General features: G+C 33.4%; 1 protein-coding gene and 1 long non-coding RNA gene across 5 annotated transcripts in view; one reads left to right on the forward strand and one right to left on the reverse strand.

The window, feature by feature from the left end:
- The window catches only part of LOC105483507 (sorting nexin 16), a 43,008-nt gene that overhangs the window by 9,898 nt on the left and 15,883 nt on the right, over positions 1–17,227 (forward strand). For all 3 annotated transcript variants that reach the window (XM_011744389.3, XM_011744390.3, XM_071068053.1), the window contains 3 exons: positions 2,857–2,943; positions 8,434–8,582; positions 17,090–17,159. In XM_011744389.3, the coding sequence (XP_011742691.1) occupies positions 2,857–2,943; positions 8,434–8,582; positions 17,090–17,159 (306 nt within the window). The remainder of the gene's footprint in view (positions 1–2,856; positions 2,944–8,433; positions 8,583–17,089; positions 17,160–17,227) is intronic.
- The window catches only part of LOC105483506 (uncharacterized), a 40,502-nt gene continuing 26,704 nt past the window's right edge, over positions 3,430–17,227 (reverse strand). The window contains exons 3-4 of one of the 2 annotated variants that reach the window (XR_988358.3): positions 17,055–17,144; positions 3,430–3,665 (exon numbers count right to left, since the gene is read on the reverse strand). This is a non-coding gene — a long non-coding RNA (uncharacterized lncRNA). Of the gene's footprint in view, positions 3,666–16,373; positions 17,145–17,227 lie in introns of those variants that run through there. The other variant, XR_011606930.1, reaches the window with a different exon arrangement.

Raw genomic sequence — 17,227 nt, forward strand, 5'->3', positions numbered from 1 at the left:
TAATTACAAAAATGTAAATTTTATTCAGTTGGGGTTTTTTGGTATTTCAAGCTTATATTTTGCCCTTTTTTACAATAATTTCAACTTTCATTTTTAGATTCAAGGATTACATGCTCAGATTTATTACATAGGTATATTGCGTGATGCTGAGGTTTGAAATACTAGTGAACCCATCACCCAAGTAGTGAGCATAGTACCCAACAGTTTTTCAACTCATTCTCCTCTCATCCTCCCGACTAAGAGTCCCCAGTGTCTATTGTTGCTATCTTTATGTCCATGAGTACCCAATATTTACCTCCCACTTATAAGTGAGAACATTATTTATTTGGTTTTCTGTTCCTGCATTAATTCGCTTAGGATAATGGCCTGTACCTCCATACATGTTCCTGCAAAGGACATGATTTCATTCTTTTTTATGGCTGCATAGTATTCCATGGTGTATATGTACCATATTTTCTTTTTCAAATCCATTAGTATTCCATGGTGTGTATGTACCATATTTTCTTTATCAAATCCATCTTTGATGGACAGCTAGAATGATTCCATGTCTTTGCTATTGTGAGTAGTTCCTGCAGTGAACATGCAAGTGCATGTATCTTTTTGGTAGAACAATTTATTTTCTTTTTGGTATATACCCAGGAATGGGACTGCTTTGTCAAATGGGAGTTCTGTTTTAAGTTCTTTGAGAAATCTCCAAACTGCTTTCCACAGTGGCTGAATTAAGTTACAATTCCACCGGCAGTGTATAAGTGTCCTCTTTTCTCCATAACATCATCAACATCTGTTGTGATAATGACTGATAGCCATTCTGACTTCTGTGAAATGGTATCTCATTGTGGTTTTGATTTACATTTTTCTGATGAGTAGTATTGTTGAACATTTTTTAATGTTTCTTGGCTGTTTGTGTATCTTTTAAGAAGTGTCTGTTCATGTCTTTTGCCTACTTTTAATGAGGTTATTTGTTGAATTTTTTAAGTTATTTTTATTGTTTGTTTTTTTTTTTTTTTGATAGAATCTCACTCTGTCACTCACTTGAGTGCGGTAGTATGATCTTGGCTCACTGCAACCTCTGCCTCCCAGGTTCAAGCAGTTCTCCCGTCTCAGCCTTCCGAGCAGCTAGGATTACAGGCACCCACCACATCTGATTAATTTTTGTATTTTTAGTAGAGGCGGAGTTTCACCATACCATGTTGGCCAGTCTGGTCTCAAACCCCTGACCTCAAGTGACCCACCTTCCCTGGCATCCCAAAGAACTGAGATTACAGGTGTGAGCCACTGTGCCCAGCCTTGAATTGTTTATGTTCCATATGGATTCTGGATATTAGACCTTTCTCAGATACATAGTGTACAAATATTTTCTCCCATTCTGTAGGTTATCTCTTTACTCCATTGATAGTTTTTTTGCTGTGTAGAAACTCTTTATTTTAATTAGATCAATTTTTGTTTTTGTTGCAATTGCTTTTGAGAACTTAGTCATAAATTCTTTTCCAAGGCCAATGTCCAGAATGGTGTTTCCTAGGTTTTCTTCTGGGATTCTTACAGTTTGTGACCTTACCTTTAAATCTTTAATCCATACTGAGTTAGTTTTTATATATAGTGAAAGATAGAGCTCTGCTTTCATTTTTCTGCATAGAGCTAGCCAGTTATCCAAGCCCTATTTATTGAACAGGGGATCCTTTCCCTGTTTCTTTCTTTTGTCAACTTTATCAGAGATCAGATGGCTGTAGGTGTGCAGTTTTATTTCTGGGTTCTCTATTCTCTTCCATTGGTTTAGATGTCTGTATTTGTACCAGTACCATGCTGTTTTGGTTATTGTAGCCTTATAGTATAATTTGAAATCAGGTAATGTGATGCCGCTGGCTTTGTTCTTTTCACTTAGGATTGCTTTGGCTATTTCAGCTCTTTTTTGGTGCCATGTGGATTTTAGAGTAGTTTTTTTCTAATTCTGTGGAGAATGATGTTGGTAGTTTGATAGGAATACTGTTGAATCTGTAGACTGCTCTGGGCAGTGTGGCCATTTTAACAATATTGATTCTTCCAATTCATGAGCATGGGATGTTCTTCTGTTTCTTTGTGTTGTCTGTGATTTCTTTCAGCAATGTTTTGTAGTTCTCCTTGTAGAGATCTTTCCCCTTCATGATTAGATGTATTCCTAGGTGTTTGTGTGTGTGTGCGGCTACTGTAAATGGGACTGCATTCTTGATTTGGCTCTCAGCTTGAATGTTATGGGTGTATGGAAATGCTGTTCATTTTTAAACATTGATTTTATAGCCTGAAACTTTACTGAAGTCCTTTATCAGTTCCGGGAGACTTTTGGCAGAGTCTTTAGGATTTTCTAGGCATAGAATCACATAGTTTGACCTCTTTTTTCCCTATTTGGATGCCTTTTATTTATATATTTTGCCTGATTGCTGTGGCTAGGACTTCCATATTTTATTCTTGACAATAAAAACATTACACTTATTTGAAAACTTTGCTTGAAGTTATTAAGTTTAAACATTGTGTAGAACAAAAGTGGCTATTTTTCATAGCTTCTTCAAGTGTAATTCCTTTATCAATTTTAGAATATGTTGACATAAATCATGTTTTGGAAGCTGATGAGTTTATTGTTATTGTGCACAGAAAAAGCATTTTGTCTCAAATCTGTTATATTTATATACTTAAGGAAAAAATCTGGCTTTTGGTGCCTGCATTGATTATTTGTACTTTTGATGATTTAAATGATTTTTGATATTTTTTACATAATAATTGTTATAGACTGGGTTATCAAGTAAAAGTTTTTAAAATATTTGGCTTGAATTTTTAAATATCTTTACTTTTATATTTCTCTCTGTCTCTTTTTCTTCCTGTGCATAGGTGTACAAAATACTAGTAAAGAAAACCCCAGAAGAAAGCTGGGTAGTTTTCAGAAGATACACTGACTTCTCTAGGCTTAATGACAAAGTAAGTACTATAATAAATCCAAACTAACATTTCAGTTTTGAATTCTTTTCTATTTCCTATACTTCTGTTATATTTTTTCTTCTTTTTAATTGAGTCAATCAAATCCTTTCTAGTTCATAAGAAAATTAAATTTTTAAATTAAAAATTTAAAAAATAAAAATTTTTTATAAAAAATTTTTAGTATAAAAATATGAAACTTTAAAATTGCCAACAGAAATATAAATAATTGTGAGTTTGAAAAAGACATGTATAAGATCTTTTGAATTATTATAAAATTATATATGTCTATAAGATAATGAACAAAAACATATTTAACATATTATATTATTTTCTTATTACTGCATAATAAATTACCATAAACTTTGTTGCTTAAAATGACACCTGTTGATTATTTAGTTTTTTGGGTGGGTTCAGCTGTGTTTATTGCTTAGCATCAAGCATGGTCAAAATCAAGCTGTTAGCTGTGCTAGGCACTTACATGGAGGCTCTGGGGAAGAATTACCTTCCAAGCTTATTCAGGTTGTTGGCAGAATTTAGTTTCTTGAAGTTGTAGGGCCAAAATTTCTGTTTCCTGGCTCATTGTCAGCCAAAAATCATTCATAGTTTGTCATAGAGGGTGCCCTCCAGTCCTTGCACATAGCCCCTCCGTCTTCAAAGCCAGCAACAGTGAGCCAAGTTCTTCCTGTGCTTTGAAGCTCTCCAGCTTTCTTCTCTGCCACCAACTAGAGAAAACAGTCTAAAGGAGTCATGTGGTAAGATAAAGCTCACCCAGGTAATCTTCCTATCTTAAAGTCAATTGATTAGTAACCTTAATTACAGCTGCAAAATCCCTTTTTCTATGTAACATAATAAAATCACAGAAGTAATACCAGAGGCAAAGGTCATGGAACATCTAGAATTCTGTCTACTGTGCTTACGAAACAGAATAAGAAACCTCAGTGTATTAAGAACCCTTAAAACTAAATTAGGAAAGTGAACCCCAGAGTAAAAAATGCAACAAACAGTATGAGCAGGATAATTCACAGAAGAAATATAAATGACCAATAAACCTGGAAAACACTTAATATCACAGATACTCCAAGAAAAGGAAATTAAGACACTGTTTTTCACCTGTCAAGCTGACTGATATTTAAATGATAATACCCAGTGTTAGAAGTATGAATCTTCCTAGAGGACACCCAAAAGTTTTGCATAATTTAACATTATAATCACATTTCTAGGATTTATCCTATATAAGTAGTCATAAACATGGGAAATATTTAGCTTTAAGGACACTTACCTCATTGTTTTGTATATTGTTTCGTTTATCTATGTTTTACTTTGTTTTTAGTAGTTAAAAGTTGGAAGCAACCTAAATTTCTCAAAGTGAAGAATTAAGTAAATTATTATTAGAATTTAATAGCAAAAGAAGAGCTGCCTTGTCCCCAGAGCTAGAGAAAATTTAGATGGGGCAATAGGCAGAGAGTGTGATATTTTGGAAGCCAAGTGAAAAATCATTTATCTAAAAGAAGCAAGCCATTTATTATGCTTTTGAGAGGCCACGTAAGATGATCTTAGAACATACAGAAATTACTCTCCAATTTTGACAGGTGTTTAATAAGAAAGTTTTACTGGTCCTGTTCTCTCCCATTTGCCACTTTTCCTTTCCTCCTTCTTTGGACTCCTTGAAACTTTAAAGTTAGTATATTTTTATAGTGTTTGGTGATGGGAAACCCATGTAACTTTGTAGTTATTTAGCTGCCAAATTTTTCTGCCACTCTAAAAACCTCAGGTTAAATGAAAAGGTAAAATATAGAATGCTAAAATATTTTATCCATTTTAAGTTTTGGTTAAGATGCTTTCTTGTAATATGCCAAAATAAAGTGTTATTTCTAATGCATACCTACCATTATGTATGTATTTTATTTACTGTTCCTGAGCTTCATATATTATACTGATGAATTTAAAATTTATAATTCTGTACTTCTGTTAATTTTTTGAAATGACTAAATAAATAGAAAGATAAAAGCAATTCATGAAGTTACCTGATAGTTAAGTGGAATACTTAGCTTTTAATGAAATTATTACAATTTTTATCATGCAGACTGATTTCAAACAGTTTCATTGTAGACCTATTTAACCCTATATAACATTATTTTTCTTTTCAGACTCCACTGTTATTTAGTGTTTACTTCCTATTATCTCTTTAGTTTTCATCTTTATTGCTGAAATATTTTCTTAGGCAAGCTGAAATTTAGATAAATCTTTTTGAAAAAAGATGATAGCAGTTTAATTTAAATTTAGTAAATATCTCCTTGATCCTCCAAGATGGGCATTTAAAATTAACAAATGTTTATGTCGGTGTTATAGGTATCAGAAAGAGCTCTACCTGTCACTTGCTTTTAGTGGCAATATTTTTTAAAAGTATGTCAAACACCAAGAGGCACACAGTTTAAATTGTAGTTATTATTGACATAATTGTAAAAAATAAAAGCTTAGGATCTTTCATTTTATAAAATCAATCATGAAGTATTTATGAAATGAGTAGATTGAGTTCAGCATTGTGCTAGGAATTTGGAGTTACTGTTATGTAGAAACTATATAGATATGACTAACTTTAAGGAATTTACATTTCACAGTTATATAGTTATGAAGTAAAAATAGCTAATTGGTGATACAAACATTATTGAACATAACTAAAATAACACTGCTTAGAAAAAGAACATTTATATAGAACATTAATATTTTCTTTTTGTTTTATTTTTATTTCCTGGGTTATGGTCTGACTTCAGCTTCTCTGGGAGTGATAAAAGCCTCTGCTGAGGAAGTCAGAGGACAAAGTCATGAGCAAATTCTGGAATGCACAGGGCTTATCAGAGTTGGGGCAACCAGGCAGGGTTTTAGGTTGGGCTGGGAGATGTATTGATTGTAGAAATATGGCCATAAGAAGTGAGTTTTTCTCTAAATTCTATTTAAAATTTAAGCTCAATATTTCTACTTCCAGGTTACAGCAGTAGGACAAAGCTGAACATTTCTGTGAGGTAAAATTACTGTTCTCAGTTGCTTCCAGGCAGCAGAGCTTAGGGAGGAGAGAGCAGGACCTTACCAACTCATTGTCAAGACATTCCAGGTTCATATAAAAAGTCCATGGCAGATTCAACCAGGCATTCAGTCCTTACATTAAAAACAAGTTCAGTGATATTCTTCCACATGTCTGTCTCTTGAGTCACGCTGCTCTCTCTTAAACTGATCTGCCCACCATATGAGCTTCATAAGTGGCATCCTGAGATTGCCTTGAAAAAATCACCGTCTTTCTGGTGATTTTTTTTTCATTTGTCTCCTTTGTTGGATCTTATTTTCTCTATCCCTTATCTTCCTCTTCTTGAATTACCCAATTGTGGGACAACTCCTTTTCTGCGGATAATTTTTTCAGGGGCGAAAAAAATCTAACCATTTAAATTATAAAGCTTAAAATTAATAAAAAGACTATTTTCATTTCCCTTATGACTTTTGTCATTTTATTTTCTTTCCAGATACATTAAATAACAAAGCTCCAAGGCCATAAATATCTAGTTACATCTTGAAATCAAATTAAGGTTTTTAGTTATCTAAGTTACTCTGTAGTTTTTGCCCTATTTGTTTTATCTTCACATGTGTATAGAAATATAGACAGAATATTATAATTTTTCCATTTTTCCACTATTTTATCCAGTGCATTTTTCCTTTTTAGTTATGATATTCATTTTATATTTAAGTATAGAAATGCAAATGTACACGGATTCATTTCAGTCATTCATTTATTGAACATATATTGTTGACTGCTTGTTATGTCACAGTCACTATACTAGACATAAAAGATGCAACTATGACAAAGGCATGCGTAATAATTGTAGTGTAGTAAAAGGGTTCTCAATCTTAATTACACTTTGGATTCCCCTGGAAAGCTTTTTAAAATTACAATGCCCAGGCCTCATTTCAACTAATTAAATCCTAATCTATCAGAGATGGGAAACAATCATTAATATCTTTTAAAACTCCTTGGGTGATTCTAATGTGCAGTCAAAGTTTAGAATCACTGGTCTAATAAGAGAGCCTAAATTAAATGTGCTGTTTACATTGTGAATGATGTCATTAAAGAAATAAATTTATGATTTGACAATGTGTATCAAATTGTCTTTTCTAAAAGTTACCACAGCAGTATCTTCAGTCCCATATGCTCTTCCTGAATCTTGCCACGGCCCATCAAGAGGTAGAATACATTTCCCCTCCCCTTGAACCTGGATGGTCTTGCGACTACTCAACCCAATAGAGGTCAGTGGAAATAATGCTGTGTGACTTTTAAGCCTGGATTACAAGAAGTACACAGTTTCATTCTGGCTTGCTTTCTTGGAATGCTCCCTTTTGAAGCCAGCCTCCATGCTGCAAGAAAAGTCCAGGATACCTGGAGAGGCCAGTGTTAGGCTTATGGCTGACAACCTTGGCAAAGTTCTCAGCCAGCAGCCAGCATCATCCACTATAGATGTAAGTGAGTGAACTTCAGACAATTCCAGCACCCAGCTTTCAAGTCTTTCAGCTGAGGCCTGAATTCATTGTATGATAGAGATATATTGTTCTCACTGTACCTCATATGAATTATTGGCCTAAAAAAATCTGTGAGCTTAATATTAATAAGTGGTTATCTTATATCACTGAGATTTCAGGTAATTTGTTACACATTGTGGTAACTTGAGCAGAATGTAGAAGGGAAGACTTAACCTAGTTTACAGGGTTGGGAAAGTCTTCCCTAAGAAAGTAAAATTTAAGCCGAATGTATAAAATAGGTCATAATCAAAATATAAAAGTTAAAACTAAACTTTTAGGAAAGAAACATAGAAGAAAATCTTTACAGCCTTGGAGTAAGCAAAAAATTTTTTATGATTAAAAAAAAAGCATAAACCATAAAAGAAACAATGGATGAATTAAATAACATTAAAATTAAAAAAACATCTGCTCTGTTTAGACTTAAATTGAAAAGTCAGGGCAAGTTGGGAGAAAATATTTGTAATACATATATCTGACAGAGGACTTGTATCTGAAATATATAAAGAACTCTTCTAACTTAATAAAAAGGCAACCTAATTTTTTAAAAGGTAAGGTGCTACAAAATTTAATACATAATTCACCATTGAAGATATTCAAATGCAAATGAGCAGATGAGAAGATATTCAACAACATTTGTCAGCAAAGAAATGCAAATTACAACCAGAATGAAATGGTTCTACACCCCCAATAAAATGGTTAACATTCAAAAGATGGACAATGCCAAGTTCTGGCAAGGATGTGGAAAGACTGGAACTCTTCTGTGTACACAACTGGTAGAAAACAAGAAATAAGGCATACGAAGCTTAACTGAATTTAATTCTTTTATTTTAAACTTATTTCATGAATAATTCATGTAGTCAACAGGATAGATTTTGTAGAATTGATAGTGCTTGAGTTAAACGTTGTATTTGCTCTTTATTTCTTTTTCAGTTAAAAGAGATGTTTCCTGGTTTTCGACTAGCACTTCCTCCAAAACGCTGGTTTAAAGACAATTACAATGCCGACTTTTTAGAAGATAGACAATTAGGATTACAAGCGTTTCTTCAAAATTTAGTAGCTCACAAGGACATTGCTAACTGGTATGTAACGAATTAAAATAAGAAATTATAAAAGCATCCCAATAACTGGTGTAAATTAAAGAATAAATCTATGATCATAGTTATTTAAGAACAAAAATACAGAGTTGGAGTATAATTGTCTTCTTTAACAAAGTACTACAAGGGATTTTCTTGCTTTCTTTCAATAAGGACTTTATTTGACATTTCATTTTTATCATTTGACATTTCATTTTTATCAAAGCTTATTTTAAACAGTCAGTAAAGTGAAAAATCCAGTGTACCATGTACTAAAACCACCCAAAGGTAAACTTTTAGTATTTTGTATTTTAGCAATGACTTAAACAAAACCACTTACATATTAGTAAAATTTTGGTTAATATGATAATATGTAATTGTAAGGGTAATATTCTTTATATTTCTCCAAAGTAGTGCAAAAATATTAAAATTGTGAAGTTGGCTTAATTTACATAGAAGGTAGAGTGAAAATACCAAACAGCGTTAAAAAAGGAAAAGAACAGAGCTATATGGGTTTTTTGCTTCAGAGTATATTTACAAGAAAATTGCATGGTGGTTTAGTATTAGCTGAGTATCTAATTTTGGAACTCATGTTAGCAGATAAATTAAAACTATTTCGAAAAAAAAATTAGAGAGCATTTATAATGCAGCAATAGCTTATAGATAACTTGGGCCCATAACTGTCTTGAGCAGTTTTTTACATGAGGATGGAAAACAAATTAAGAAAACCATTCTATCTAATTTTTTCTATCTCTTTTTCTCACCCTTTGCATGTATCAAGTTTTTTCCTGCATAACACACATGCGATATATATATATATATACACACACACACACACACACAAACACACATATATATATATATACAGATATGTATATATATATATACACATCTTACTTGTCAATGTGTGCCACATAAGCCTGATGGCTTCTCAAGGTCTCTGCCCATCCTCCTTTTTCTCTTAATGAAGGAACTGCAAGCCAAACCCTTTCTTTCTACTCCAGATTGATACATGCAATTGCCTCCTCGACATCTCCTTCAGATATCTGAAAATTACCTCAAACATAAAATACATTTGAAAGTTTAGTCTGCAGACATTTTTTCCTCCAATTTGCACAAGCAGCATCATCTACCCAGAACCTGTGAGTCATCTTTAACACATCCCTCACTACCCTTAACATTTCCCTTGCAAGTACCACTCAAGTCTGTCTACTTTTCTCCATCCCTGCCATCACTACCCTAGTCCAAGCAGGTATCCCTCACCTTAATTACTGTAGATGCTTTCTCACTGGTTTTCCTCCTCCACTGTTATTACTATAGCCCAGTAAAGCCACAGTGATCTTTGTGCTTCAGTTTGACTTAAAGTATTCTTTCTGGTCCCTGCCTACCTGCCTTCTTTCCAACCTTGGGTTTTGTTATTCCTACCCACCTCCCATTCTCTGTATATTTGCCATATTGGTCTTCTTTTAATTCTCCAAAATCAGCTTGCTCCTTGTCTCTCAGAGCCTTCAAATATGCTATTTCCTGAAAAGGCAACATTTCACACTTCTACCCCACCCAACCCTGACCTCATACCTTACCCATCCTTCAGTTTTCAACACAAACTTCACTTCCTTAGGTAACTGGCCTCCTGACTGACCACTCACCACCACTACCACCACCAAACACTAGGTCAGTTCTTTATCACAGAGTCTGTACCTTCCCTTCTCAACTGGCTCTGATGCTTTAAGACACCATTCATCACCCATAGGTAATGAATTAACTTATTTCCTGTATTCTAAGATGATACTAGCTATGTGCCAGTCTCAATAGAATTGAGACAATAATCACTTAAATCATTATCAGTAGGGGTCAGTTCTCTCTTGGAATCTCAGTTGAGAAAGGCTAATTGGTACTTCACTGTCAATGCACTTCAGCTTATAATTTTTTCTGTCAATATTTGTCTTTCTCCCACCAGATTATAAGATGTATAACAACAGGTCGTGTGGCTATTTTCACCATCCAATCTCTAATGTTTAGCACAGTGCTAACATAGTTGGTTCTCAATAAGTACTTCTTGAATGAATGATAGAACTATTGATATTCACTGATATACTGTGTATTAGAAAAAAAAATTGAAGCCAGTGTGACAGAGTTAGCGATTATGTGGTCTAGGTGGTGAGAACATAGTGCTCCCCACTTTTCTATACATATATGTATATCTTTTTACATCTCAAAGGAAAAAAGAGAAAAGATTAGTGTTAATTCAGACACACAAAGCAGGAATAAAAACCAGTAAACACCAAACTTATAGAAAAAGCCTTGGAAGAAAATATATTTGATAGCATACCATAAAAGAGGATTTTTACTACCACCAAGAAATCGACATATCCTCTCCCCTTTTCTCTTTCCCCTTGTTCAGTAAACCTTTATGTCTCTATATTTAAGATGTTGTGGCGAATTAAAATCAAATGTATTCTATAAATGAATTCTCTGTTTTTAAAATACTGATAATAGATCTTAGTTGCTAAAGTAGAGATTACTAGGGCCATTTGAGATCCTGTCATTTCTAAAGCTGCATAGCTCAGAACAGTGGTAATGGTCTTGCTCAATTCATAAAATAGGCGTTTTAGAGAAAGAAAGGTTTATTGGCCAAATAAGTTGGGGGAGGGTTTCATTTGATATTCCTAGAGGATTAAAGGTTCTAAAAAATCTTGCATGAAAGAATCTAATATGCCTTGCATTTGTTTGCCTACCTGCCTTTGTCATATATCATCAGATATTTAGGGAATGCAGGAAGATAACTTCAATTCAATTAAAAACATGGTACTTGTGCCTTGGTACCCACTATCTTTTTTATAGGTGATAGGTAGCATTTTTTATTTCACAATGTTAGAAACTTCTTAATAACATATTGCTTAAAATGTGAGTTGGGGAAGAGGAGGAAGGGTTACTGATACAGAGCAAATCTTATGCATTTGCCCTGTATCATAGGGTATAAAAGAGGGGATATACTCAGTGGTTTTAAAAATCACTTAGAAAAATAGACTCCTGTTTGAACAAAATAATGACATTTGGGAATTGCTACTGGTATGATACAGTTTATAAAAGTAACAAGAACTCAAAGAAGCGGGGAGATCAGTGCTGTTTGCAATGATCAAGCAATACTGGGAGTGGGATTTTGAGAGCCTGGAATGCTTAAGATTATGGGTAGGAAGATGGATATGAGTCAGAAACAAATAATTAGAAAGTGTATAGAAAGTCTGAGGTTGCCAAATATTTATGAATTGATGGTTGATCCATTAAAAAACTAGCAGAGTACTTGCCTACATTTTTTGAGATTTTATCTTTTCATCCCTTAGTACTGTTGCTTCTATAAAATACATACCTAATTCTAAATGTATCACAGACTAAATTATTGCAGTGATTCTGTCATCAGTATTACTGTTGTACTGCATAGCCAAGATTTTAACTATCTCTGCAATCTAAATTCAAATAGTAGTTGGAGCGTAAGGTAGTTCATCAGACAAAAGCTCCAACTACTATTTGTATCCAACAATGTAGGAGAAGAGTGAAAGAAGATTCTCTCATTTTTTACAATTGAAAAGGAAGTGGGGAAATCCCTCCTAAGGGAGAAAAGGAAAAAAGACAAAATCTCAACATTTCTTTATGAAAACATAAAACTGCATGTAAGAATCACTACATAAAAACATCAGTTAGTTGCACTTACCTGCTGGGATGCCTGTTAGCATTTTGGTACAGTTGGAATGGCAACATAGAAAAAACTCAGTATCTTTAGCTGGCCAAATAATTATTTGATATTGTTTATACATTAATATTAATTGTTTATTAATTGTTCTTTCACTTTTTATATCCTTATCACCTTACAAGGTTAATTTTTAACCTTCCTCTTGGCTAAGCACTTACCGTTACACAATGGGCAACTCTTAATGTTACATATTCTCCAACTCTTAACAAAGCAGAAATGGAAGAAAATACGAACTGAATGAATATTAAGGACTATTGATTTGAATACTTTAAAAGAATGTTGTTTCCAGATTTATTTAGAAAGTTCAAAGTAAGGATGCAGATAAAAATATTAACATTTACATAATAAACAGATTTAGAGATTTTATCTGTTCAATAAATATTTATTTAGGACTTACTATTTAAAAGATGTTTTGACTATATAAAAATGAGTTAGATACTCATCCTATTAAAAGAAACTGAATAGAAAGAAGACATACCCCCAGAAATCATAATGGATAGAGAATTAGACCTCTTAAAGGTGGAAAAGAGAACTTTTGACTAGGAAAAGTAGAAAAGGCTTCGCAGAGGGTGATAGTTGAACTGCACTTTAAAGAATTAGTGATAATTGGACGAGCAAGGAAAGATGAAGAAGGACTTTGCAAATGATAGGAAATATCATAATCAAAACTCAGAAGCAAGAAGGTACAGGTCTTGTACCAGTAACAACACACAAGTCAGTTTATCAAGCTGAATATAGCCTTACATTGCACAGTCTTAGTTAAAGTATAGCTATTTGTTTTACACTGCCTTGAACTACTTTTAAATTATTACATCAATCAGCACAGCAAATATTTTCCAATTCTCCATTTTTAGAAGTACTTCACATATATCTTATTTGCCATTTTTTTCTTTTTTATTTTTCAAAATTCAAAAGTTAAACTTATGTATTTGTCTTCACATTCTCATTTATCTGTAAGGGGTTCAGTACCAAAATTCAGTATTTTTATTTCTACATTTAAAAAAAAAAAAAAGTTCAGGATCGATCTGGATTAATAGCGGTTCATGACTTTAAAGAAAAGAAAATAGTATCCAAACATTAATATGACAGAACAATTGAAAGAAATGAGAATATCCTTTTTTTTTTTTTTTTTTTTTTGAGACGGAGTCTCGCTGTGTCTCCCAGGCTGGAGTGCAGTGGCGTGATCTCGGCTCACTGCAAGCTCCGCCTTAAAAAACTGCTTGGGAGATATGATAGCTATCTTTACGTGTTTGAAAGATTTGAAAGATTGTTTCTGGAAGGAAGGATTTATCATGTATATTTAAGAGTAGTGCTTCTCCAACTGTAGTGTGACTGTGAATCACCTGGCATTTGTTAATGCTGACCCTGATTCAGCAAGCTTGAACTGAAGATTTTATATTTCTAACAGGTTTCTAGCTGATGATGAGACTGACTGGTCTAATAACCTCATTTTGAATAGCAAGGCCAACATATAAAATAAGAATAATGGCAAGAAATTAGAGGAAGGCACTATCAGCTCAGATTTTAAAAAGTTACCGTCATTTCAAGCTGTCCAATATAAAAATGTTCTGCCTTTTGAAAAAGTAGATTTCTCTTTATCTTAACTATTTGAAGAGAGTAAATAACTATCAGTGGTATCAAAGAGGGAATTATTAAATGGAATATGTTTGATTAGATGACAAGTTAGGTCTCTTCTACTTAAAATTCAATAATTCTCTACTTGAACAAGAATACTTAAAGATAACTTTTGTACATTTGCAACCTGAACTATCTTTTCACAGGAAATGTAATCATTAATGTCTCTAAGTTGTTTTTATATTTTTTTAATTTAAAAAAAGAAAATTTAAGATATTCAGGGAAGTTAATCTTAGTATTTATATAAAATGAAAGAAGAATTCAGTTATCTATACAGTAGTTCATATAATGCTATCTCATGAGAATCCACACATTACCAAGGTTGGTTGGATGGTTTTTGTTACAAAATGTTAGTTTGATAGAAATTAAATTACAGATAGTTATAAAATTTGCAATAAAGTCAAATATGTTGTTCTTAAGAGCATAATTTGAAAATACAGTAAAACTCTTTTAAAAAAAAAAAAAACTTCAAGAGACTCAAAGAAAGAGGTGAACTTACAACACAGATTTGCTCTGATAATTAAAACAATGCTGAGGGATACCATAGGTGGTTTCCTTATCTACCTTTAGTAAATTTAAGTCAACACCTGATCCCAATTTTAAAATAGTTTTCCCAAACACAGTAAAAATGTATTCCAGGTAATAAAAGGAATAATGGCACACATAGACAGTCAATAAATATTCACTGGATCTAAGTAAAGTTATGTAGTCAGTGATTCTCAAGCAAGGATGAGGGTTTCCTTTCCTAGGGGAAAAAATGTATCAGAATTTCTAAGAAGAAATGAATTGTTTTCTCAAATACTACCATCTTCCAGAGATTCTTGTGTGGCCTCTCCTTAGATAGAAAATAGAGTTTGAGGGTATTGACTACTTCCTTTTCTGACTGAGTCTTGCTGAAGCAGAGGAAATGTAATGAACCACTGAAAAGGTTTTATGTAAATTAAAGTTGTAAAGCCAGTTTCAAATTGTATTCTGCTACTGATTAAAGAAAGTAAAGCATAGACTATAACCTTGGAACTATATGGATAAAAACTTAGAGAATCCATTGGATTTCGTTTAAGTAGAACTCTAGTGAGCCATACATTGTAAAGATTTTTAGGGAAGGTGAATGAAACAGAATAACCACTCCAAAAACAGATTTCTCCAGCTGGATACATGGTCAACATTCACTGTCGATCTTGGCTAAATTTCTACTGTAAACCAAAGATATAAAAAGGGATATATGTGTACTCCTTTACCCACTTTTTCTTTCCTAGCAGCAGCAGTCCAATAGAGTAATTTGTAAACATAAAAACAACATTAAAGCATGAGGGAATTTGGATATAAAACTGTAAGAAAATAATGTCTCACATTTGTCATATACTGAAAGTATTAAACAGGACCCTTCCATATATTTCTTAGCAGTTTGCTTTCAGTCTTAAGTGCTATTTCCTCAGGGTTTCATACAAATTTGACCTCTCAATCCCAGATCAATTGATTTCCTAGGAGTCATTTGTATGTAATAGCAGGTGTCCCAGTATAAATAATGGGTGGATAGAAGTATAATATCTACATCAGAAGACCTTGTTCTACTCTGTGCTATCAGACCAACTGCAGTGTTCTACTAGAGGCCACGACTAGAGAGGGATGCAGATAAATAGAATATTTTCAGAGAGAAGTGTCCAGCAAGGAGAATCCAAATGAACCAAAGCATAAGACAAAAGAATTTAAAGGTAGAAAAGGACACATATTCACACTCAGGGAACAGATTGAAGGTACAGCTCTACCACCTGCACTTTTTGACAATAGGCAAGTAATTTCACCTCTCTGAAATTTGGTATCATTTGTGAAATGGAGATCCAATACTTATCGAATCTTACATGATTATTGTGAAAATTAAATGCAGTTGAATACGTGAGCATATTAAATACAATAGGATATGTAAAATTCCATTTATCTCTTCATGGACACCTCCTGACATCATCAAACTGTCTGGCCTAATCTGATCCCAAAAGCCCCATTCCCTTTTCAGAATAAGTTGACATCCCCTGTGTAGTATATCAAGAAATCCTGGCTGGGCACAGTGGCTTGCGTCTGTAACCCCAGCCCTTTGGGAAGTGGAGGCGGGCGGATCGCCCAAGGTCAGGAGTTGGAGACCAGCCTGGCCAATATGGAGAAACCCTGTCTCTACTAAAAATACAAAAATTAGCTGGGCATGGTGATGGGAGCCTGTAATCCCAGCTACTTGGAAGGCTGGTTGACACAGGAGAGTCACTTGAACCCAGGAGGCAGAGGTTGCAGTGAGCCGAGATCCCATCACCACACTCCAGACTTCAGCCTGGGCAACAGTGCGAGACTTGGTCTTAAAAAAAAAAAAAAAAACCTTTGTGAAAGGAAATTTGTAAAGATTTTATTTTGCAAATCTAAAATAAGGATCCACATTTATATTTTGATGTGTACATAGAATTGTCTCTCAGTCCAGAATTGCTTTTTAGAAAGGCAGGGAAGCATTTTTATTATAAGGAAGTTTGGTTATCTACCTCCTTAACCTGTTTCTCTGATAATAGCAAAGTATAAGCATAACAATATCATTTTTTAATAATAATTTTAAAATTTGTGGTCATTTAGAGATAGGATGGTTAGAATTTTTTCTCTCGAACTATCTGGGGAAAATAAGGAAATTAATATAATAAACATGATAGCAAGGTCAGTCTTTAACTTGTTTAAGAATAAATGCTTTTCAGTCACTTTAGAAGCATCTACTCAAACAAAAACAAGTGAGGTATAAATTAGAAATTGCATTTATTCATAAAAGGATAATGACTGTTAGACTAGTTCAGACTGATATTTCTTTGAAAAATCATAAAGAGGCTATTCACTATGTTGGTCTCTTGAACCATTATTGTGAAGTATGTTTTATGTCCAATAGTTTGTATGTAACAATAAATTTGTGATATTTATGTTCTAAGATCTTACAAAACACCTTAAGATCTTTGCATCTTCTATAGTTTTATATTTATATTTAGTTACTTGTATGAAAGCACATAACCAACTTGTTTAAAACACTGTATTGCTTCAAAGTAACTTTTGCTTTTTGCTGTCTTTTGCAAACTTACTTGTACTTCAGATAATTTTTTTTTCCTTTGAAAAGCCTTGCAGTGAGAGAATTTCTTTGTTTGGATGATCCACCGGGTCCATTTGATAGCCTAGAAGAAAGCAGGGTAAGTGCTGTATTATATAGCACATGAAAAGAGGAACAAATAATACAGTACAATAACTACATTGTTTC

The sequence above is a fragment of the Macaca nemestrina genome, chromosome 8, assembly GCF_043159975.1.
Source record: "Macaca nemestrina isolate mMacNem1 chromosome 8, mMacNem.hap1, whole genome shotgun sequence".
Taxonomy (NCBI): Eukaryota; Metazoa; Chordata; class Mammalia; order Primates; family Cercopithecidae; genus Macaca; species Macaca nemestrina.